This window comes from Copadichromis virginalis, linkage group LG19 (assembly GCF_057382275.1).
Source record: "Copadichromis virginalis isolate Kocher_CV1m ecotype Utaka linkage group LG19, C_Virginalis_male_GT1.1, whole genome shotgun sequence".
Lineage (NCBI taxonomy): Eukaryota > Metazoa > Chordata > Actinopteri > Cichliformes > Cichlidae > Copadichromis > Copadichromis virginalis.
The window spans coordinates 30,546,673-30,572,444 of record NC_140636.1 but is presented as its reverse complement, the minus strand read 5'-3'; the positions used below and the strand labels follow the sequence as shown (position 1 = coordinate 30,572,444).

The following is a 25,772-nucleotide window of genomic DNA, read 5'->3' as shown; positions in this document are numbered from 1 at the left end:
AAATCATCCAATTTTGATTAAGGCAATACATGCAACTGGAATGCCAGCATATAAGAATGCTCTTACAATTTTAGTCCTTAAAGAGCTTGGTGGAAATGTGAGTCTTTAATTTAGCCCATATGTGGATTTTCTCTTTATTTTCTCCAAAGTAATATTGTTTACTCTGTGATGCCGTCTTGGACCCTACACCCGGTCTGGAGCACCTCTAGCCAATGCTGTAACACTAACGGGGCGGACCGTCTAATGAATTACTTGGAAACGCGCCTGTGCTTGCAGCGGGTAAATTCGCTCTCAGTGCAGCCATGCAGCCAGTCTCAACTAAACCTTCTTAAAACGCAGGCTTGAATGCAACTTGTTGACGTTTCTCTAATCTTCCCGGTGGAGAATCGTTCGCATCAGATCCAGGAAGTCCCCGTGTCTTCCACCGGGAGGGTTAATAATTACTGGAGACACCCCACAACGATCTGCATCCTTGCGCATACAACGAAGGTTCGCCGGTACAGCAGTTTTCACACTTTTCAGACATAGTGGGGATTTAACTCTGGTAATAAAAAAAAAAGAGAGCAGCTTTGCCAGTGACTGTGAAGAAGTCGTTGAAAGTGTGAGAAAGTGTCAAATATCAGATTTGAACGCTGACCACACGACCGCCTTAACTGTGTTTATACCCACACGAAGGATCTGCCTTTCAGATAAGAGTTGAAGGACCCTCAGCGCGCACAGCAGCAACATCTACAGAAGCAGATGCACTTTTAGTATAACCAGTCTGAGTTCCGACTGTTTGTACTGGACGTGCGTAAATAAAGGACGCCTCCAAAGACATTCCGGGATAGCTTTTATTCTTTTCTCCAAAAACGAAAGACTGAATATCAACAGACGAAGAACATCCACGGTACGTTTTGTTGTCTTTCTTTCTTTCTTTCTTTCTTTCTTTCTTTCTTTCTTTCTTTCTTTCTTTCTTTCTTTCTTTCTTTCTTTCTTTCTTTCTTTCTTTCTTTCTTTCTTTCATAACCTCTGGGTAGACCGGTGACTGTTTGTTACCAATACGCATGGATCTGAGTGCGCAGAGCCGATGATTCAAAGACATCTAGTAAAGTTTATGTTTCTAAGTACAAAAAGAACTAACACAAAGACACAAGTAAAAGGGGGTACGCAATAAAAATTAAACCGCTCAGCGGAGAATTCTAAAATAATATATACAAAAGATACGACGAAGTGTGATAAGGTCACTGGCGCAGTTTACGTCCCTTTAGGATTATTTTAAGCGACACGGTAGGAAATGAAGAAATTTAAAGTAGGCTACAATAAGGCAACAATATGCTATAGACTAAATATAGAAGTCCCTTTGAGAAACCAATGCGATCTTAACATGAGCGATAAGACGTAAGAGATGTGAGATGAGAAAAGAACAAAAAACAAAACGCACATGTAGAAAACCTGCATGAACCTGCATGAACCTGCATGAAGCTCCAGTGTGCCAAAAACGGATTCACAGGGCGAGTAAGCCTGATCTTGTCGGTCTCAGCTGAAGGTTGTTGCAGCGTTTAAAGGCAAAAAACACAGTTTTGTTCAGGGAAATCAAGAAAACCCCAAAGACCTTTTAGCTCCCTAATAAATATCATTGATGTTGCAGAGTTATTCTTTTTAAACAATGGTAGCATTTATTTGCTGGACCTGACTTCATTTATTTATTTATGTAGAACGCTCTTTAAAGCTTCTTAAGTACGAGGCTCAAACCTACAGATCTCATGTATTACAGAGCATACGCTGCAGTGGGGGGACACATTTGAAAACATGTTGTACTTTGGTATCTGTAGAAGGTTTGAGCACGACATTTAAATTAATTTCCGCCTCAACAACTGTTAAGGTGGATTAGTGAGCAGCAAAGTCAATTAGTCAATTTCAAGTTGGAAAAATAGACCTGTGTGCTCTGTTGCAGTCCCCCCCCTTTATTAGAACACTGATGTGAGAGATGATAAACAAAATGAAAGAGATTCACCACCACAGCGTTCTGATGAAATGTGTCTTTCAGCACAGAATGTAGCCCCATTTCACCACAGAGAGACACTCTCACACATGTGGAGTTTCCACTCTCACGTTCACCCTCACACCATTTTCTCCCCCATCCCCTCACAGTCAAGCAGAAATGTGACACACACACACACACACACACCAGGAGACACACACAGACTCATCGGTGCACATACACCTTAACTATCAGGGTGTGACTGAAGATGAAGAACTGAATCCACCATCTATTTATAACCAGGCATTGCTTAATAACACTGAATAGAAAAACAGAAAAAATTGAAGATTATTATATTTTTAAATGAGTAGCTTTACCGTATTGTGATAAAAGATTTTTCTCCTATTATTTCAGGCAGGAGACGAGCACAGACGGGCACAGACAACTCATTTGCAGTTTTTTAGGCATTATATAAAATTCTGGTTTATCAGTTCATGTTGCACGAGTGCAGATGTTTAATCTCCTCTTAAATTTAGAGAATATAGAAATTCAAGAATCACTGGCTGCTTTATGCCTCACTTGTTGGAGTCACATTAATTTTTCACCTATAAAATATTGAGCTATAATATATTGTGAGGTATGAGGACTTAAGTGAACGTTGTTTGTTTTGTGTGTCAGTTTCAGGTTGAATATTTATTGTGGGAAGTAAATATGCCCCCTTTTTTTAGCTTATAGTGGCATTTTGATGAATATTGTCTTTTCATGTATAACACAGGATAGAAGAGCGGGATGGGCATCTGCTTTGGCTTTAAACTTTAGCAAAACATCTCATATGCAGCCATCCGTGTTACTGTATAATTATGTGTTAGCTTAAAAATCATCCATGCACATTTTTATCAAGCTCTTGGAGCATCACTAGCTAAAGCTAGAGCTGATGAAACCAGTACATGTCATTTGATATGGCCACTGGATACAAATGAGAACTCTGTCTTTGTCTACCTCTGAGATCACGAGGTGAATGGTCCACCACTTTCAGTGTTAACTTTATATTTGCTGTGAAAGAATGTAAAGGTGTAGTAATGGTAACTAAGAGAGACAAGCCTTATTAAATGTTTAACTGTAAAATCTAGGATTATATAATGAAATGAAAGTCAGTAGAGAGGAACCCAGTGAGACGCCAACAGCTTATTTCTCTCAGCTTCTTCTTTCTGGCACAGGGATTACCAAAAGATATGGACAGCAAAGCACAGTAATGAAGTAAATGACTGAGTCTTCCAGTGCATGTGAGTAACCACCTGAAGGTAACTACTTCAGCTGCTTCCCAGAGCTGAACATTTGAGAACTATAGAGCTATGGTTCACACTTTTAGTATGTAATATAATGCAAACTTTATTGTCCCAACATGTACTTTTCCAAGACACAAAAACACTGGAAGCATAGTGTCATCCTTACATAGTTTGTTCTGCAGTCCACTGTACTGTGCAGCACAAGTGCTGGCTGACTAGCAGGATTACAGCTAAGCAGATGGTGCAGCAAGCAGTGTCTGTGAAGAAGAGTTCACCATTTGGCTCTAAAGCACTCCATCCTGAGAACATAGTTTTGCTAAAACTCCTGCAAATGTCAGGGGAAGCTATGTTCATTTGATTATTGCTTCTCTACCAATCTGCTACCAAAGAACTGTCAGTGCCAATGTAATGACTGCTACTGACTGTCTGTGCTATCACTCATCCATCTCATCTCAGGATGAGCCCTCATGCCTTAGTCATTAAGTAGCTCAACTTCTGACATAAAGGAGAGCTAACTACTGGCAGATAGAATGTATTTCCCAAGCACTGTGAGACACGATCAGTCAGTCTGATAGCAGGTCTCAGTGGAGCATAACTTACAGACCAATGCATTAATGCTCTAAGCATAATGAATTTGTCACTGTGTGAGTCCATCGACTGTATATAAAAGGAGAGCGGAGTACCTTACTGCGAATGTAGCAACTTGTCAATCACAAGGCTGCACAGTGCTTTATTGTCTTTGATTATCAAAAGCCGACAATAGCAGAAATAAAAACTATAGTAACACAATGATAAAGCTTTAATTGTATAGCACTTTTCAAAAAATAGTTACAAAGGTGTTTTACAGAACACATTAACTGACTCAGGGCTGTGGGGTGACACTATGACACCTGTCATAGTGTGAGAGACTGGATACGTACTACACGTGTCACCAATTTGTTACATGGTTAACACAGAGATAGACAACCTTTCATAATCACATTTACACCTACAGCCAATCTAACCCCACATGCATTGGGGTTAGATTACCCAGAGAGAGCCCACTCAGACAGTGGGAGAACATGTAAGCACTACACTGGGCAGCTGTGGCTACAATGTAGCTTGCCATCACCAGTGTGTGAATGTGTGTGTGAATGGGTGAATGACTGAATTTAGTGTAAAGCACTTTGGGGTCCTTAGGGACTGAGTAAAGCGCTATACAAATGCAGGCCATTTTACACAGAAGGCCCCGGACTGGATTCAAACTGGTATGCAGTTTGGTACTGGGTGACTGTACTAACCACCACACCATCATGGTGCCTGTTAAAAAAAGAAAACAACAAGAAAAATAAATAATACAAGGCTAGATAAAATATGTGAGTAATATGACAGGTATAAGACTTGAGACAAACAAAACTTATGGGGAGAGATTTTAGTGAAGCATTAAATCTCGTAATAATAAAATTAAATTTCAGCTGTGATCGGTGGAAAGGCCATCACAGCAGTCTTGATGACAGAAACGGGGAGTGCTGCTTGTCAAAGAGGGCTCCATTACATTAGGGTGGAAATGTTATTAAAAAACACACGCATGCACACACATGCACAAATATAGGCTATATTTAGCAGATATTTAATATCAGCTATATATTATTGCTGAATTACCAGCGAACCACTCAAAAGTGAAATATTACATATAATTAAACTACTAGTTTAATTATATTTTATTAGTAACACAAAACAGAGAACAGATCAGTTGGGAAAGCTGTAGGAACTGTCATCAGATACATAAATATGCAAAGTGAGTCAGCATGTTGTAAGCACAGTAATCTAAGTGTCATAGAGGTGTTATAGGAAACATTTTTATCTGATGGAAAAAATTACTCAGACAAACTGACTGATTTAGCAAAGCAGCTGATTGGTTTGAGAGATCACATTGTCTGATTGTTTTGCAGTAAATAAGACAACAATGTAAGGTGGTGAGTTAGCTGCTGCAGTATTTTAACTACAGACTATGTTTTTAAAAGCTGTGAAAAGTTTAAAGAAACAGACCCACAAGTCAAAATCAGGTGTTGATCTCTAAGAAGAAAAATGAGCAGACTTTGTTAGATAAAACGTGCCAGCTCACAGTCGCCATTCAAGCTAAAGAGTAGAATTGAATCATTTCATATTTGAGTTCTGTGATTTGCCAGGAAGGTATATAGTATTAATTCAATTCAATTTTATTTATATAGCGCCAAATCACAACAAAAGTCGCCTCAAGGCGCTTCATAGATACAGAGAAAAACCCAACAATCATATGACCCCCTATGAGCAAGCACTTTGGCGACAGTGGGAAGGAAAAACTCCCTTTTAACAGGAAGAAACCTCCGGCAGAACCAGACTCAGGGAGGGGCGGGGCCATCTGCTGCAACCGGTTGGGGTGAGAGAAGGAAGACAGGATAAAAGACATGCTGTGGAAGAGAGACAGAGGTTAATAACAGATATGATTCAATGCAGAGAGGTCTATTAACACATAGTGAGTGAGAAAGGTGACTGGAAAGGAAAAACTCAATGCATCATGGGAATCCCCGGCAGCCTATGTCTATTGCAGCATAACTAAGGGAGGATTCAGGGTCACCTGGTCCAGCCCTAACTGTATGCTTTAGCAAAGAGGAAAGTTTTAAGCCTAATCTTGAAAGTAGAGATAGTGTCTGTCTCCCGAATCCAAACTGGAAGCTGGTTCCACAGAAGAGGGGCCTGAAAACTGAAGGCTCTCCCTCCCATTCTACTTTTAAATACTCTAGGAACAACAAGTAGGCCTGCAGAGTGAGAGCGAAGTGCTCTAATAGGGTGATATGGTACTACAAGGTCATTAAGATGGGGCCTGATTATTTAAGACCTTATTAGAAACCTTGAATTGTAAGAACTCTTGGAAAAAAACAAGGTCCTAGGACTCTTATGCCATCATTAAAAGACCCTTACTCTTATAATACCTTTATTAATACTACTGCAGTAATAGTTTAAAAAAAAGCGAGGCTGAAGTGCAGAGCTAGTGTTGCATGTTATTGCATGAGCACCGAAACAGCTTCACATTCTTATACTGAGTTTAGTTAAACAAAAATGGCGGTCACACAATGAAGGTTAGATACATTACACTTCTGTTCGTGCTTCCGCTCATTAAGTCCAGAAGAAGTGAACAAGTCACTGATCGCAGCGTGCAGCAAAAGGTTGAATGAACTGCACTCAGACAGTTTCAGGCTGAAATGGACTACTGATGGCCTATAATGAAAACAGTTGTGAACACGCTGTCAGCAGTCCAGAAGACAGTGGTCCGTTGAGGATGTCATTTATGAAAATATGCAGTTTTCGATATTCGAATATATCAGGACCGCTCACCCAAATATTTTGTGAGAAAAAAAAACGTTTTCATAGGACTCTATACAGTCCTGTCATAAGCTAAGTACATCTCATTAATCAGTAGCTTGCAGAACCACCTTTAGCACCAATAACTTTTTCTGTATGACTTTCTCAGTCTTTTGAAATTGCTTCAGTTCATTGAGGTTTGCAGTCATTCAATTATGCACACTCTCTTGAGATCCCATCACAGCATCGTAATTATCCTGAACTCTGAACTTTAACTCGAACATTGTAGCACCTTAATTGTTTTGTTTGTGCATGGCATTGTCCTGTTGTGTGACCCAGTTTTGGCTAAGCTTTAGCTGTTGGACAGATTTCCTCATATTTGACTCTAGAATATTTTGCTGTACAGATGAGTTCTTTTTTGATTTAGGCACTGCAAAGAATCTGGGTCCTGTGGCTGCAAAACAAGCCCAAATCATCACCCCTCCGCCGCCGTGCTTGAGAATCGTTATACGGTATAAGGTGTGTTTATTTTTTGCTAAACATGGTGCAGTATATTATGACCAAACATCTCCACTTTAGTCTAACCTGTCCATACTGCCATGTTCTTTTTAGAGAGGCAAGGCTTTCGTTTGGAAACAAGCCATGCTTTTTTAGTGTCTTTCCAATTGTGCCGTCATGACCTTTAACATTTAACATACTAACTGGGGCCTGTAGAGTCTCAAACGTAACATTTGTTTTGTTTTAGTTTCTCTGAGTATTACACAGTCTGACCTTTGGATAAATTTGCTTTGATATCCACTCCTGTGAAGATTGTGGCACAAACCTGAATGGTCCAAACTACCAAGCTGCAAAAAACTTGTGCCTTTAGAGAGGTGGTCACACTTGCTGATGATTAAAAAATACAGTGCATGTTACTAGCAGCACAATGCTACTACTTAACCTCTTAATTCCTAATTCCGAAGCACGAGTGGTGCACTTAGTGTTTCCAATTACTGCACAGAGAGCTGTGAAAACTTTCTTTTTCACATATTGGCTGACCTAACAGACACGTGTCCACATTTATTCAGATATTCTTCCTTACTACTTTGATTTATCAACTCCAGGATCCAATATGAGTCTTGTTTTGAGTTTACGTGCCGTGTTAGCTTTCTATTTCAGTTCCTCAAGTGTCAAAACATGAAAACAGCCAAATGGAAGTTAGAAGTAACAGTGCAGTTTGTTAAACTATGCTGAAAAAATCTATTTTCATTTCTACAGATAGAAGTTATTCTAAGTCAGTCTTCATTTCATGGTACGGGTCGCTTCTTTCATTAAATCCTCTTGTTAGTTTTCATGCTGCTGGGTTTTCGCTTTACACTGGAATTAAAGCAACCCAGAACATTAATGCTGTATCACTGGTAATCCTGCTGGATTTACAGGCGAGATTATTTGAAAGGGAACGCAATCAGTGTGAGATTTTTTTCACTCAGGAAATGACACGCCTCTGTCAGTCTGTCCTCTTTTTCTGTTTATCGTTTTCCACATCATTTCTCCAGCAGCGGAGACAACCCACCACGTTGTTTCAGGCCTTGCAATGTTGTTCAAGTTTTTTTTTTTTTTTTCATGATGATTTCTAACCTCAGTCACCCAAAGTTTATGTCTGTTTTCAGTCTGTTTTCCTGGCTCTCTTTCCAGGCCCTTGATTTCAAATATTTTCTGGTCTTGACTCTTTTGCTTTCCTCACTTCCTCCCGGCCTTGTATTTTTTTCATTGCTGTATCCCTCCTCCTTCAACTAATCTGCAGTCAGGCTGTCGGTATAATTAGAGCTGATTCCTAGGGTTGGGCCCTCCAGATGAAAGCTGTAATTTTAAACCATGAGAATTTGTCACTTGCTATGAAAATGACTGCAGGGGTCATGTTTGATTTCACAGAAAGCTGCACTCCCTGCTCTCACAGCAGCAACCTATCAGGCCATTAGTGGTCAGTGTTTCAAGATGGACTACTTCTTGAAAGATGTCTATTTCCGTTACTTCAGCAGCTCAGGGAAATAGTTAGCTCACATTATCTCAGAGCCTGTAATTTGCTGACTGAAAGCTTCTAAGTTAAAAATGTCAAACAAGCGTAACATAATACACTGTAGAAAAACAGTTTTTAGGTTCACTTAAAATTTTCCTTTTGCTTGAAATTTAAAAAGACAATTTAGGGTAGGAGGAGGACCAGAAAAGTTTAAATATTAGTAGTTTTACATGTTACTTGCTATAATAAAAATATTTTTAATGATATTCAAGCCATAATATGACTATAATAGCTCAAATAATGAAATTCTATGTGTTTTGGCTTCTACAGGGAAAATTCATTTTTGCATGTTAATAATGCAGAAATACAACAACAAGGGCAGACTGAATGCTTTAAATTTATTTATAGGTCCAAACCAATCTAATAGAATAGATCCAAACAGATATATGTGACAAGCATAATTTAAGAGAATTTCCAAGCTTTCTTGTACTTTGAATTTTTACTTAGATACAAACAAAATGTCATAGCGGTCCAAAATCAGCTGGAAGACGCTTACCTTTGACTTCTTTCAGCTGCTCACTTGCCACAAGTGATCACCCCAGTGGGTAGCTTGTACACAGAGATGCTCCTCCTGATGTAACCCCAAAGGGGAATTGTGCTTCTGGAGACACTTGCACCACTAAGCTTATGAAGAGAAAAAATCATATTAAGCAGAACTGAGTTCAACTGATGTGGCCCAATCCAAGTTGTAATGTTGCACCTTGGGAATGGCAAATTAATTTCCTGTCTTAATTCCCAAGTAACACAAAAAATGGGTCACATTAGCATTTATGTTAATTCACGTATTCCACAAAGTCCAGCTCAGCTGATAGCCTTCAACGTATCCAAATGTATCCTTTTAAAGATGCTTTAGCCTTCCCACAGGGCAAGCTGCAAGTCTGCAAGCTGCTTTGCAACCCCCCTTCCATTCAAGCTCTGCCTTTCATGCAGCTGCAGACTTAATCATTAGGTATCATATTCTGTGTGCAGATGAAATGGCAAAGAGGAGTGCTCTTCCTTTCGTGTGCATATGCGAAATGCAGAAGTTCAGGGAGGTAAAGCCAAATATAAACAAATAATATAAACAAACGCCTTAACGCCCACTCACATCCTGGGCCATTCGACCTCAATAAATCACATGATAGGGTGGGGCTAGGTTTCACAGTGGGTTCACCCAAAACCTTGGCTGATTGTGACCCACACCCGTTTTCACACCTTGGCTCGTGTGATTAGGTAGATAGAGACACTCCATAGGGCTTCAAATCTAGGAGTCTCCACCAACTGTGCTTAGAGCTGAAGAAGCTTCTTGGATGAGAGGTGAAACGTCTTCAAGAATACTTAAAGAAGTCCAGACGTTTTTCTTTTCAAGCTCCTTAGACAACGATGACCTGGATGTCTGAGAACCTTCACAGACACATTTTTTAATTTTTTGCTAACACGTGACTGAAATTTCACCACAAACACAGCATAATGGATAATCTTATACGGCATTAATATAATGATGAAAACACACAAACACACCTTCTCATGAGCAGGTGGCACTCCTGAGGCTAAAATCAACTCCATAAGATTGCATGTTTGAGACAGTTTTTCATTTGGAGAATAAACTTGGAATAAGACTGAAGATTTAATTGCGTTAATGTCATTTTGATATTTAAAGAAATGTTTTTGCAGATTTTTTTAAGTTTAATGATTTAGCTGAAAATGTGTTAATTGACACCATCTTTCTGTTAGAAATGTTACTCAAGTTTTGCTCAAAACATCTTCTAAATTAGATAGTCAAGATGTCAGACTATACTGATCCTTTTACTTACAAATAGGCTTACACACATATTTTCTGGGGTTCTGCAATGCTCTATGGATCCATCCAGTTTAATTGACAATAAAATCGATATGCCATCTCTGTGAGAGCTACAGCTGTCTGGGTTTACTCACCAACTAACCGTTACCGCTCCTTTTTAGGCGCACTCCGAAACCATTGTTTTGCTGTCAAAAAGTTTATTTTTCTGCTATTTTTAAACACACCACAACTTGACCATTAAAAAAACTTTATGTACATTATAGGCATGTGTTGAGAGGCTTAAAAAACAATGAAGAGTAAACAAAATGACAAGCTATAGTGTAATAAGAATGAAAGGGATTGCAGCTTTTGGATGAATACGTCTGTAACAAAGCAGCATCACAAAGTCTGAATTCAGTAAATCAGTAGTCACATAAAGTAACACGAAAATAAATCTTTTTTTTTGACATTAGGTGTAATGTAAACATTGTTTCCCTTGCTAAGTACTGTACATTACTATTTGTATTCTCTGTCATGTTTCCCATAGTATTAGGTTATACTTTAGTATTTGGAGTTATGGTCTATCTTTGGCTCTCTTTGCTTTTTTTGCCTCATCCATTTTTTGTCACTATAGGAAGACTAAACCTACTATAGGCTTTCATGTTGTCCTCTTCAGTATCAAACATCCGCTGTTGTCTCCTGGATGGATCGTTGATCCTAACCTCTGGTGAATCACTACCTCTTTACTTTTATGACTCATATACACAGTCTAACACAAAAGATAAAGATAAAAGCACTCCTGTTTGTCACCGTCAGGTGATATGAAATCCAGCTTTAGTACTTCCTCTTGCACTCTCTGTGTGTGTCTGTAACACACACACACACACACACACACACACACACACACACACACACACACACACACACACACACACTGCAAATTATACTGTTGTTACAATTATCTAGACAATTTTATTTATTTCATTTTTTTTATGCCCAAGGTAACAGGCAAAGTGAATAACACTGATTATCTCTTCATCCTGGCACCTGTTAGTGGGTGGGATACATTAGGGAGCAAGTGAACATTTTATCCTTTTGACAAGGGCCAAATTATGATGGTTGGATGACTGGGTCAGAGCTTCTCCAAAACTATAGCTCTTGTGCTGTGTTCCTGGTCTGCATTAGTCAGTACTTATCAAAAGTGGTCCAAAAGAGGAATGGTGAGGAACCAGTGACAGGGTCATGGGTGGCCAAGGCTTACTGATCCAAGATACAAGCTTTTGTAGTTCAAATTGCCCAAAAAGTTACTGCTGGTTCTGATAGAACGATGTCAGAATGCACAGAGTATTGCAGTTTGTTGTGTATAAGGCTGCATTGCTGCAGACCAGTCAGGGTCCCATCTGTCCACTACCAAAACCACCAACAATGGACATGTGAGCATCAGAACTGGACCATGGAGCAATGGAAGAAGGTGGCCTGATCTCATGAAGCATGTTTTACAACATGTGGATGTGTGTGTGTGTGTGTGTGTGTGTGTGTGTGTGTGTGTGTGTGTGTGTGTGTGTGTGTGTGTGTGTGTGTAGCTTACCTGGGGAAGTCTTGGTACCAGGATGCACTGTGGGAGAAAGACAAGCGTGCAAAGGCATTGTGAAACTTTGGGCAATATTCCGCTGGGAAGCCTTGGATCCTGCCATCCATGTGGATGTTACTGTGACACGTGCAACCTTTCTAAGCATTGTTGCAGACCAAGTGCACCCTTTCATGGAAACATTATTCTCTGATAGCCTCTTTTAGCAGGATAATGAGGCCTGCCACAAAGCAAAAATGGTTCAAGAATGGTTTGAAGAGGACAATAATGTACTTGAGGTGTTGACTTGACCTCAAAATTCCCCAGATCTCATTCCAATTGAGCGTCTATGGGATGTGCTGAACAAGCAAGTCTGTGGACTATGGGGGCTCCACTCCCCAACTTACAAGACTTAAAGGATCTGTTCCTAACATCTTTCTGCCGAATACGACAGCATACCTTCGGGGGTTGAGTGGAGCCCATGGGTCAGGCCTGTTTTGGCAGCAAAAGGGGGACCAACACATTATTAGGCTGGTGATCCTAATATTATGCCTCATTGTTGTGGCCAGACTGCTTTGAGCTGATAGAAAGGCAACAGTAGCTCAAATAATAATTTTTACAAAGTATTTAGAAGATTACACTGTGTGGTCTGTGAGCTAAGGACAGGAAACAGACTATAATTTACTTGGGCTGACCAAAATTGGGAAATTGATTGAAGATTGGAAAAGTGTTGCCTGATCTGGCGAGTTTCAGCCTCTGCTGCATCATTCACAGGGTAGGATCAAACTTTGGTATAAACAACATGAAAGCATCGAGCCATCCTGCTTTATATCAGTGTTATGTCATTGATGTGCAATCGACAAACCAAGTGTGTGACACTACCATGGAAATATATACCACACTCTCTGAGGAATGTTTCTGACACCCTACTGAATCAGTGCCACAAATTCAGTTAGTTCTGAAAGCAAAAGGGGATCCACCCTGGTACTAGCAAGGCTGGAGTATACATTAAACTATAGTAAATTATTTATATTCACAGGACATTAGCTTGTCTTTATAGCCAGGCACAGGTACTACCAGTGCACTTCACAAAATTCGAATATACCAAAAGTTTTCTCAGTCTCAGTGTTCCTCCTACAGCATCCTATAACATTTGCATTCTGATAATCTCTGCACCGTGTTATTTTTTTGGGCCAGCTTTCAATGAAGGGCATCTAAGCTGTCCCAGATTTACACTCGTCCTGTTCCACTTTCAAAGGGTCACGTACATTGTATTACTGGTGCGAAGACTGTCTGCGTGTTGATAAAGTTTATTTTGTGCAGAAATGAGGAGAGTACAAAAGTCAGAATTTTCTTTTTTAAACCAGTTTTATGAAGCTGCTATGCAGCCTGTTAAAACTAACCATTTGGATGCCTTTAATTTATAGGAATGAATTTTCTACCATCTGTCACTTTCCTTCTCAGCTACTGTAATATGTCCTGAAGTAGACACAGAAAACTATCACCATACCGCGGGTTAACCTCCTCTTCTTTCCACACTTTCTAGTCATTTTCTGGCACCACAAATCAACATGAAGCTCCTTCAGTGTCCTCTAGTGCCAGTTCACTCCAAGGACTGTGTGGTCCTTGGAGTGAACTGTGTGGGTTATGTTTTTTTTAATCTCTCTCTCTCTCTCTCTCTCTCTCTCTCTCTCTCTCTCTAAACACACACACACACACACACACACACACACACACACACACACACACACACATATATATATATATATATATATATATATATATATATATATATATATATATATATATATATATATATATATATATATATCGTGTCCCACTGATCTATAACTCTGTTACTGTTCTGCACTAAGCTGCTAAAAGACAGTTTTTCCTTACACCTGTTGCAAAGAGGTGGCTCATATAGGAGATCACTGGATATGCATAAACAATTTTTGCCTGTGTGCTGACTATAATGATAGGAAACAGCATCCAAATGCATTGGCAGCACACGCTTGGCTAGAACACAGTTAAAAGGCAGTTCACCTACTCAGATCAAATGAACAATGATTATTGTTTGAAGCCAGGCACGTAGGTTTGAGGAGTGAAATCGAGGAACATAAAATGTATATTTCTTGTATTTAAATTAATCAGGGAAGTTGTTAATTCATGCATTTATTCATTTTTGACTTTCATTATTGTGCACAAGAAAACACTGACTGATGCTAAATTATGAAATCTTTAACAACAAGTGCATAGCTGTTATGTGTACACCTTCTAGGTCTGTGTGTTTTTGTGTTCGTGTCATTGTGCCAGGAACTTAATAAATTTAACTGAGATCAGAATGGCGTTGTCTGATCTATTCAGAGATGGGCAGTAACGCGTTACTTGTAACGCGTTACTGTAATCTGATTACTTTTTTCAAGTAACGAGTAAAGTAAGGGATTACTATTGCAAAAATGGTAATTAGATTACCGTTACTTTCCCGTAGGAACGCTGCGTTACTGCATTACTAAAACCGTGATTTTTTGCGAGAATGTCTCACGACAGTGACGTAAGCGAGTGCGACGTTCGTGACAACAGCTGTGTGCAGATCAACAGTGGATCACATATCGATTGTGGGAGAGAGTATGAGCGTGCAGCGTTTAAAGCGTGGAAGTACTGACCTTACTTTGAGTTTGATTCCATAAAAAGTGACAAAAACATTAGCGTCCATTGTGCGTGGGAAGAAAACTTCTTTTTACAGCGAAAAAAACCCTAAACTTCCGAGCAAGCACCGAGTACCTACGACGTAATGGGAAACTCACAGAGAAACTCGTGGATTCTTCCATTGACCGCGGCACACCTGCACCAGGGTAAACCTCCGCCTACTGCACTCCTGCTTTACAGGTGAAAATAGAGCAACAGGACCGCTGAGTCTTTGACTTTATTTATTTTCTGCTGTGTTTTACTTGCATCTATTTGAAAGACTGAGTGTAAACACAAAAAATATTTTATTTTATGTGCTGGAATGTGTAGAAAATAGGTTTAAATGTTAAACTAATTTATTCAAGTCAGAGAATGTTGCTTATAGTTTAATTTTTACTTGATGCATAAAGTTAAAAGATTAAAACTAATAAAACAAGTTAAAAAAGAGACTTTTCCATCTGATTACATTTTGTATGATGGATTATGTAGAAAAAGTAGAATTGGGCTGAAAGATCTATCACTTTATCACCTATTCAGGTTGTAAATCGTGTTTTAAAAAAGTAACTAAGTAACTAAGTAATTAATTACTTTTGAAAATAAGTAATCAGTAAAGTAACTGGATTACTTTTTTGGGGAAGTAATCAGTAATTAGTTACTGATTACTTTTTTCAAGTAACTTGACCAACACTGGATCTATTAGTACTGAGTACTGATACAGTAATGTAGCAACACTCAGCGACTACTCATGGGTCAGATCGTCAACATTGTGACAGGATTTGTGGCTGGTGCAATCCCACTGTAAGATGATTTCTACCCTTGAGAAGGTTTCTTATTTAAGAAATGTTATACTGATTTAATGTGTATTTGTGATGCAAAAATCAAAGTTACTTTTGGTTTTACTCATGCCAGCAGCAGTAGCTTAGCCATGCTTACTGTTTTCAGGTCATAGTAGCTGGTGTGATTATATCAACATTTGTAATCAAATTAGGCAATCTCTCATCTGAATGGTCTGGGAATAACTGTGGTTGCTGGACAGTTTCCATGCATGTCCTGCAGCAATAAACTTTACCGCTGCATCTGTGAAACCAAATGTCCACCTACGCCAGAACTGATAGTAAATGGTCTTTAAGCTCTGGTCTCTCGTCTAATGTAGTACGAGCAAGTCCAGAGGATTCACAACAATAGAGTGGACAGCAAATCTTCTACCCACTGCACGATCCAACCTGTTCCTTAAACCCAAATAAAGGTCTCTTTCAACCCAGTATCACAGCAGACATGTAACAGACAAGCCAAATGAAAGTAATCATGGGAAAGCATCTAAACAGACATTACTAACACATTTGCGTGTAAATACATATTAGCCACCTATCTTAATAGATTCTTGCATTGATGGATCCTAGAATGGACTTCATACCCTTCTTTGTCACTAGCGACTTCTTGGCCTTAAATATATCATCTGCCCCTGCTGGTACATATACGTCTGCATGCCTGTCCTTTTCACGACTTGGAGAGGCAAAGCTTGAAATTGAAATGGTGGACCTGGTCTGTTACATGCTTTGCGGTGACATTGGGTTGACTATTTCCAGCTATGTGCTCGGACAAGTTCAGTTCAATTCAATTCAGTTTTATTTATATAGCAACAAATCACAACACTCACCTCAAGGTGTTTTATATTGTAAGGTAAAGACAAGTAGTAGAAAGAAACCCGAACAATCTGACCACCCTCTATGAGCAATCACTTGGTATCAGTAGGCAGGAAAAACTTCCTTTTGACTGGAAGAAACCTCAGGGTAAAGGAGGGACAATCATCTGCTGGGCTAAGAGAGGGAGGCAGGACGAAAGAGACACAAGTACAAATTTGGTCATTGTCTAGAGTTCATGTGCGATGCACCTCTACAGATACTGCAGATGCTGTCTCAGAATGTATCATTTTACACCATCACTGGGTTCCCAGATGTCTTTCTCTGTTGGCATAAATTGAGAAAGACATAAGCCCACCACACATTCAGGCACATAGCACATCCATGCTCACCTACCATTTAGTGCATGCTTGAGTAAACACTAGACATTAGCTGACAGCAAAGGTAGCAATGGCTCTGCCTCTTGGTTAAATCAATTTGTCTATCTACACTGGGCCATACGTCATATGCAGGCCTGCTGCATTTGGAGGGTATTACCCTTTCACCCAGACCAACAACCAGCCTGCCTCACATGCTGCAGCATCTGCTTGGACTTAACTCAAGCCTGAAATTAATAGATTTCTGATTTGTGAATGGCATGTGGAGCAATGGCTCCAACTGGGCAGAGATGCGGTATTGTGGGTGCTTCAGTTCTGCTTTTTGTCACACCCACATGAGTAATTGTAACTTTTTTTTTTTGCTTTTTATTATTGCAATCTTGAGATGTTGTTCCCACTAAGTTTTTTAAAGGATGATAAATGCACATTTCAGCTTAGCATCAGGCCTTACTGCATTAGACCTTCAATTTCAAAGCCAGATGTAGACATAATCGCTTTCACACAAACAGTATAGAGCTAATTTTAGGCAAGGTCTGGTCTTGATTGAAAATATTCCCCTCTTATCCATTCATTATGAATCTCATTAAGTCATTGTGCTGTAAACCAGGCCCTTAGGAGATAAGCTTTGTCCTTCACTTGTCTGATGTGTAAACAGATAAGCTGTTTAATCATCTATCATACATGCTACTAGCACATGTGTTTGTGAGTGTGTAGGTGTGGGGGTGACATTCACTAGAAACATATTAGAGTATAGCAGCTTGCATCAGGGATAAGTGAATGAATAATTCAGCGTTGTCCACAACAGTCTTATTGCAGCCTCACTCTGTGGTGCATTCAGTATTACAACACTAGGAGTAAGCGTCATTACCAGACACTCTCCGCACGAATCAGTCACTTCTGTGCTGATGCAATGAAGCACTGGGATGACTCCAAAGTAGTCATGCTGTGTGAGCTGTGTGATGTTTCACTCAGCACCTCTGACACATGTGCACATCGTGTTTTTTTTGGTGATATTTTATGTGTACTATGAATAACAATATCTTGAGCTACTCTCATACACAAGGATGACAGCGCTGTGTTTGTATGCACATCTGGGAATGAATCTCCACTCCTGTCTCTGTGTTAACCATGGTCACTGTTGTTGTTCTTCTTCACCGTGTTACTGTTTACGCTGCTGTGTGGACACTGAGTGATGATGATAGGCAGAATGCATATGCAGTAAAGCCAGAAGGAGCCATCCTAACGACTCAGTATGACGGTTTTAACAGTGGCTGCTTAGTTGTGGATCATGCATGAATCAGACCTAAAAAACAAAACAAAAATTTGATGTAACCCACTTGGATTTATAGCCAAGGCTTTTGTAAAAATTATTATTTTAGTTTTCTAATTATTAAGCAGCTGGCTTATGCTTGTAGCAACGCTCACCCTGGGGTTAAAAAACGAAAGGCAAAAATGTTCAAAACCAGCAAGTACTTACCTTCACAGTACCTTTTAATAAGGATTATTTTAAATGAAGCTGCAGTGAAGATTAGCAGGGCTTGGTTACCATTCCTTGTGTGTCTGACTCAGTTTTAGTAATAAGCTTGTATGTACAGTGAGTACTCTGTGCCCTTTTCTTTGCTGTTTAAGTGTACACGTCTTTGATGGAGGAAAGCCAGTAGTCGACTGACCTCTCAGCTATTCGAATGTCATGGTCCAGGTTTGGAGCAAAACAAAGCAAGCACGAAGAATTTGTATTGTATGATGTGAGGGAACTTTAAATAAATTATCTCAGTTTACACTAGCTGCCTTGGAGTGAAAGGAGGATCCCACAGGAGGAGATGAATGAAGTAACTACAGGCAAGGAGACTGATGACTACCCGGGCCCTGAAACGGGCTAAAGGGTTTGATCAATGAATGGATGAATTAAAACTCTTATACTTGCTAAGCAGTCCATAGGACACTTATAATGACAAAAAATGAACCACAGACCAATGAATATCAAAGCTGTCTCCACGTTTAATAGCGGTCACAGCAGAAAAATATAGAAGGTTAAGTCACTATAAGGAAGGGATGAGATGTCTTTGTCTTTAATTTAAAAAAGAAAAACAGTGGCAACTAATGTGGTTAGTACATGGTTATTAACAGTTGTTAACATGTTCACACATCTTTTCCACGTACTCTGACTAGTATTATTTTTATTTTTTAAAACAAAACTTTTAATACATTAATATATCTATGGTTTTGTACAGTAAATATACAGTAGAAAACAATTCATTTATTAAACTTACTCTTGCTAAGAAGGCATCACGGCTATGTCGCCTCACATCAACGCTAAGAGAATATCCATGATGTTGAATCAACTTTCATTTTGGAACTGTTACCGAACTATACTACGATTAGATGCTGAGACAAGGCTGCCAGCTGATGGTTATTTGCCATCAAAATAGTAGTCCTCATCCCCAACCAATCACTACAGATGGATCCCCCTCCCTGAGCTTGCTTCAGAGTTTTCTTCCTGTTTAATGGGAGTTTTTCCTTTCCACTGTTGCCAAGTGTTTGCTGTAGGGGATGGTGTGATTGTTGGGGTTTTTCTTTCTAATATTGTCTTTATCATACAATACACAGCACCTTGATTGTTGTTTCTTGTGTTGTTTAGATGTTTTAGGTTGTTTGAACTTTTTTATTTTTTCATAGGGGTCTAACCAGCTACAGTAGTAAATCCGCAAGTACGCCATTCCACATAGCTAACTGTGACACATTTACTGTTGTGCTGCGGCATTCGTTGAAATGTTGTTAAAGAGACACCATCAGTTACAGGAAAGAGAAACTGATTAGTAATGTATTTTCCTATTTTCCCATCAGAGGTAGAAAGACACAACACAGGAACTTCAGATTAGAGTCAGCTGACCTTTATTGTCTCAGTGTTTGGATATGATTCACTTTGAGTCATGCTGCCTGTGGAGCTCTGTGGAAGTCAGCGCTGGTTGTTAGATACACCATTCTAGTCTTGTTTGGAACACCTTAATAAATATTAGATGCACTGCCAATAAATTTGGTCATTCGTGGTCCTCAGATGATGGTTGTTTTTAGCTAAATGTCTCAATAACAACTGGTTTGATTGTCCTGAAATTCGTGTTCATCTAATTTAATGAGTGAACAGTTTTTGTTTTACCTGATGGTTCTTAAGAAAACAGCACATATGAGAGCAAACACTGCAAAAACAAACCTTTATAAATTGTACTGAGGATGAATTATAAAAATGGTCATGGCCGCTTGAGAGTTTGCAAATGAATGCATCAAGACTGGTGAGACTGGCACCGAGACACCAAGAATGTTTCCTTTGCTACTTAATATGCCAATTTATTGTCACAGCCCAAGCACAATAATCCCTCTCAAGAGCCCAGCTGCCAATCAACACTTCACTTAATGGAGGTGATTTGTGGAGTTGTATCAGGAACAAACATACACTTGGAAATCGGTCTTAACAGCAATAATGTGCAAGCTGAAGGATGTGTTAAATGTGAAAAGGCAAACATTTGTAATTAGCGTGGCAAACGCAGTTGTTTGTTTTCCAGCCACCACATTCCTTAACGCTTCGAAATCACTTCAAAGCTGGTTGATGTGTGAAAAATGAAATCAACAAAATCCCTAAAAATAATTAACAACTTTGTAGACTTTGTTCTGCTAGTAACTCCTCTCCCTAATCATTTCATGTTTAAATGAATAAAACCCACTTCCCACACAAAACTCAGCTGAGATTTTACAATGTGGCTTTTTCACAGTACCTGACAAGAATAAAGATTTACATGACAATTTGCCACATACGCTATAAGTGGTAAGTAAATCATGCTGTTGCTCTTCAATAATAAATGAAAGCAAACGTGATACATGGATGGAAAGCTGGAGGGTTGTGATTAGCAGACATTTGAAGTTTTCGTTCCTTCTGGGACATAACGCCACTTTTCCACATTTCAGTTCCTATCTCTTTTGTTGTATTTGAAATTGAGTCAGCTTCCATCGTGTGATAATGTTCTGTTACTGTTGCCTGGAAGAAATATTTCCCTTTGTACCGCTACACTCCAATTTCCCATCTCCCTTCAGAGTAATGTGAATAAAAAAGTCAATACTTTAAAAAGTATTGACTTTTGAAGAAACTTTTTTCATTTTTTCCATGAAATATTCATTTGTGCTGCAATTATTGGAGAGAGAATATCGTTTTTATGTAGTTGTTGACAATTTAGTCTTACAACTACACAACAGCAGTGTGGGTGTTAATCCATGGATCAAGTCACGATACTCCTTTCAGAAATCACAGTTGAGTTTGCAGTTTATTCACATGCGGTGATTCCAGGTGGTTTGTCTGTGTATGTCTCTGTTCATATAAATAATATGGTGCACAGGATGATGCACTGCAAAATACAACATTTCTAATCATTTTTCTCTCATTTGTCTCACCTAGGAAGAAAATGCCTCGGAAGAAGCTGGATGAAAATCTGACAAAACCTCGCAATCTTTACGGACTCTACAAGTGAACATCTGTCTGACAGGCGATGCTGTGAGAAGAGAGATATGGATGTTGAAGAATTACCCATGAGCTACATTTATAAGTTTTTCCTTGGTTTGATGCTGATCCTGTAACTGTAGTGCTTTGGCTTCCCAACATCATTAGAAATAGGGAGCAAAGCCAAGTTACAGTCAGAACCTGACTAAGCTTTCTTGTGGACTTCAGAAAAGATAAGGGAGAGAGAGAGAGCAAGCAAACCTTTGTATCTGTTGTCATCATCTTCCTACGCACAGTTCCCTGGTTTGCTTTATTGAAAAGGAGGAGCCCATTAAAGCATTTGATAGATAGGAAAAGCTTGGTCTGAAGGTGTGGTTGCTGGCTGGCTGCTAGTTGGAGATGAGATAAGAGCGTGGGGAAACGAGAGAGACAAGACGTGCCTTTCTGACGGGAGATGAATACAAATTAGGATTTTGCCCTCCTGCAGCTACACCAGTTAAGCGAATCAATACTGAAGTGGAGAAATGGTCAAATTCGTCTCTGATTCATGCCAACTAATCATCAGTATCATTAGTTCTAAACCAAAACTGTGGAATGAGTTGTTTGCTAACGGTTAATATGAAATAATTCTTTTGAATAAAAGGGTTGATGAATTAAGGAGAGATCCGTTTACAAATGCGGTTTCAAAAAAGTTAGAAAAAAGAACATTAAAAGACGGACTTCTGGTCAAAACCATCAGTGCCACACCATCATGGCCTTTTTCAGTGTTACACCTGAACTGATCCGTGTACAGTTGTAGATTATAGATATGAGACTGGATTCAAAGCAGGTTTAACAGAGTGGAGGCGCAATGGAGCTGGACAACAGCTCACTGGACTACTTCATTAGCAACTTCACAGAGATTCCTAACACCACTACAGCACCACCCTGGAGCGAGGCCACACTCCTCGGTTTCCAGGTCTCTCTGTCTGCTCTGTTAGCCATTGTCACCTTGGCTACTGTCCTTTCAAATGCCTTTGTCATCGCCACCATCTTTCTGACCAGGAAGCTCCACACACCTGCCAACTTCCTAATTGGCTCCCTCGCCGTCACAGACCTGTTGGTTTCCATTTTAGTCATGCCAATTAGCATTGTGTACACTGTCAGCAAGACCTGGTCGCTGGGGCAGATTGTTTGTGACATCTGGCTGTCATCTGATATCACATTCTGCACCGCCTCCATCTTGCACCTGTGTGTAATTGCGCTGGATCGCTATTGGGCTATCACGCACGCGCTGGAGTACTCAAAGCGCCGCACCATGCGCCGTGCAGGGATCATGGTTGGGGTGGTGTGGGTGATATCTATATCGATTTCCATGCCTCCACTTTTCTGGCGGCAGGCCAAAGCCCATGAGGAGCTTACAGAGTGTATGGTGAATACAGATCAGATCTCTTACACCCTATACTCCACCTTCGGCGCCTTCTACGTTCCCACAGTGCTTCTCATCATCCTCTACGGTCGGATTTACGTTGCAGCCCGCTCTCGCATTTTTAAGACACCGTCGTCGTCTGGGAAGCGTTTCACCACAGCGCAGCTAATCCAGACCTCTGCAGGGTCCTCTCTCTGTTCTCTTAATTCCTCCTCCCACCACGAAGCACACCTACACTCTGGCAATGCGGGAGGTGTGGGAGGAGGAGGGGGAGGGTCACCTCTGTTCATGAACAGCGTGAAAGTCAAGCTGGCAGACAACGTGCTGGAGAGGAAACGTCTGTGTGCAGCACGGGAGAGGAAAGCAACCAAGACACTGGGCATCATCCTGGGCGCGTTCATTGTCTGTTGGCTTCCCTTCTTTGTTGGCACGCTTGTCATGGCGATATGCAAAGAGTGCTGGTTTGATCCAGTGCTGTTTGACATCTTTACATGGCTGGGATACCTGAACTCCCTCATCAACCCTGTCATCTACACCGTCTTCAACGACGAATTCAAGCAGGCTTTCCAAAAGCTCATCAAATTCAGACGGTGCTCCTGAAAAAAAGACAAGCGTGGATTAAAACTGGCATATCCAGTGAAAAAAAATGGAGCGAAAAAGGCAAAACAAAAACAATAGATAATAGTCAGAGTGGAACTACTGTGCAAAAAATGTACCATGTTGATAAATGTGATTTTTTTAAAAATACATTAAATATCTGTGCATAGACCTTTAGATACCTACAGTATTTCAATTATAAAGACTTGTGCATGCATCCTACAAAAGACCCCCCCACCCCCACCTTTCCAGACATTGCGATGTGCCAGAATTCCCACACCTAAGACGAACTAAAAAAGAAGTTTGGGAAATCTATTTAATATGAGAGAGACATCATTGTTATTTCTTGGAGCAAGAAAAGCTTCTACACAGATAAGGACCAGAGTGACTGTTTGGAAGGAGCAAACTCTGAGCGACTGAATTCAATCGAGCCAAAAAAGAAAAGCCATGAAATGTATGTTGTCTTCATCTCTGTGTCACACTGTACGCTGCTTCTCCTATGTACTGTAAAGTTTCTGTGGAACAGTAAAGTACTTAGAAAGACTCCAACTTCTAAAGGCTCAGAAAAGCTTTGTCCATGTATGCAAGTGTGCATTAAATGTGTGTGCTGGTGGTGGGAGCTCTGTGCACGCGCATGTGAGTAAAGGTAGACGTGTTTGAAGAAGAAGTGAGGATTTTGAAAAGGAAACTGCATTTCAAGTCCAAATATTAATTCAGGTTTTTGTGATGGATTACACGTGCTTCATTTCCACCAAGGCATAATAGCTATAGTAGTCGTGCATGTATTTCCCCATTCATGTTTTAGAAACAAACAAATGAAAAACAGATCTGACATGTGATTTGACCATGACGAAACAGTAAAAAGATAAAATAAAAAGATGACTAAAAAAAACAACTTTTTATGCACACTCAAAAGAAATTCTGCCCAAAATAATGACTTGAACTAATTTGGTTATAACTTTGCTACGAGTACAATGTAAAACGTTACATTTAATGGAATCTGGTTAAATGAAATTTACTAAATTGGTATACATTCAGTTTATACCAAAAACGTTTTCCTTAACAAATAAGCAGCATCAGCATCATTGCTTCATGTTAACTGAGTGAATAAAATTAAAAAGTGTAAAAAATTCAACAATGAGGGATTTCCTTGTTGATAGATGTGAAATTATGTGACTCTACAGTTTTATATTCTGTTTATTTTGTAATTTATTGATGAACACAAATACAGGCCTGATTTCCATGACTGATTTGCAAACTTTTAGAGAATCCCTGAGCTCCCTACCATGAGGAACAGCACAAGGTGGACAGACTGCTGGCTATACACGTACATATTTGTGGTAGCTTCACTTTATCTCTAGATCAGTCTGACAATGATTGGATGAATCGCCCAGCGTAATGGACAGTCTTTGAAGATATTATGCTGAACCACCAGCTCAGACCCTTAAAATGAATATATTATTTATGTGCAATTTATTTGTTTACATTTCCTAAGTGTGCTTTTTGATACTTCAGCTCATTGTGCAGCAGAGTAAGGCTCTCTTACTGCGAAATGTATTTTTAATGAAATGCTTCTTTTTTTGTTGAGCTCAGCAAAGGCATCTCGATAATGGTGTACATTTTCCTCATTTTCTGTTATTTACATACTGTTACATGCTTGGACGTTCATATATTTTTGACATGGATGAAGTTAAAAAAACATGAAAACAAAGCAAGGCAACCATATGTATTAGGTTTGAACCAGAATTGAGAAAAAATCTGATTTAAAAACTATTAACAATGTTTGGTTGTCAAAATGTTTCTTTTACTTTTTGCTGTTTGGCATTTTGGCATAGATTTCCATATGTGGTAATTACAGGTTGGGTTAGAGGAGGCAAGGCTTATAGGCTCCAGTTTCTCTTTAAAGATGTCAGATGAAGAGCAGCCAATCAGAATATCAGTCAGTCGGTCTTTAGCCTTGTGTCACTGGAGGCAAATATGTTGATTGTTGTTTGAAAAGCTTCAGTATCAGACTGAAGTTGTGAACACCAGAAACAAACAGCTGATTCTTTGCAAATCAAGTAAATAAATATTAACATATATATAAATACATATTAGCTGTTTGTTTGTAGTTTTACACGTCCCACATGTTTCAGTATGTTCATCAGATAGCATCTATCATCTACCATTTAATGCTGGGCAGTTAGTACAGATGAGATTTGTTAGACATGAAAAATAGATGCATACTGCTATGGGAGCATTGAAATAGTAAAAGGAGGGTCAAACAATAAATGAATCAAGCTCATAACTTTATAATGTTCTGTAAAACTGACAATAACTCCAAAGCCAGGTGGTAATTGTATGTAACTTTATTACTGCATACATGCAGAAACGCGATCTAGTGTAAAAATGAGCAATCATTTTAGTCATTTTAATAGTTATTTATTTTATTTTTATTTTGCCCCAGTCATCAAAGCAGAAAAGGTTTTAGGTCAGAATTGCTGCTTCAATGCACACTGACGGCTAATAAGGGCAGAAGTCAGATTTTCCCTTTAACATTCTAGCTAGACTTTAAATAAGTAATCGTTTTGAAAGCTAATGGCCTTCACAGTGTCAAATTAATTAGACAGTGAATATACAAAGATCTC

General features: G+C 39.4%; 1 protein-coding gene across 1 annotated transcript; it reads left to right on the top strand.

The window, feature by feature from the left end:
- Positions 1-305: 305 nt before the first annotated feature.
- On the top strand, positions 306-25,292 carry htr1d (5-hydroxytryptamine (serotonin) receptor 1D, G protein-coupled). Its single transcript, XM_085441905.1, has 2 exons — positions 306-889; positions 21,099-25,292. The coding sequence occupies exon 2, from the start codon at positions 21,991-21,993 to the stop codon at positions 23,146-23,148; it is 1,158 nt and encodes a 385-aa protein (XP_085298031.1). The 5' UTR covers positions 306-889; positions 21,099-21,990; the 3' UTR covers positions 23,149-25,292.
- The last annotated feature ends 480 nt before the right edge of the window (positions 25,293-25,772 follow it).

Coding starts and splice junctions, on each gene's coding strand:
- htr1d (XM_085441905.1), top strand. CDS start 21,991: ATGGAGCTGGACAACAGCTCACTGGACTACTTCATTAGCAACTTCACA.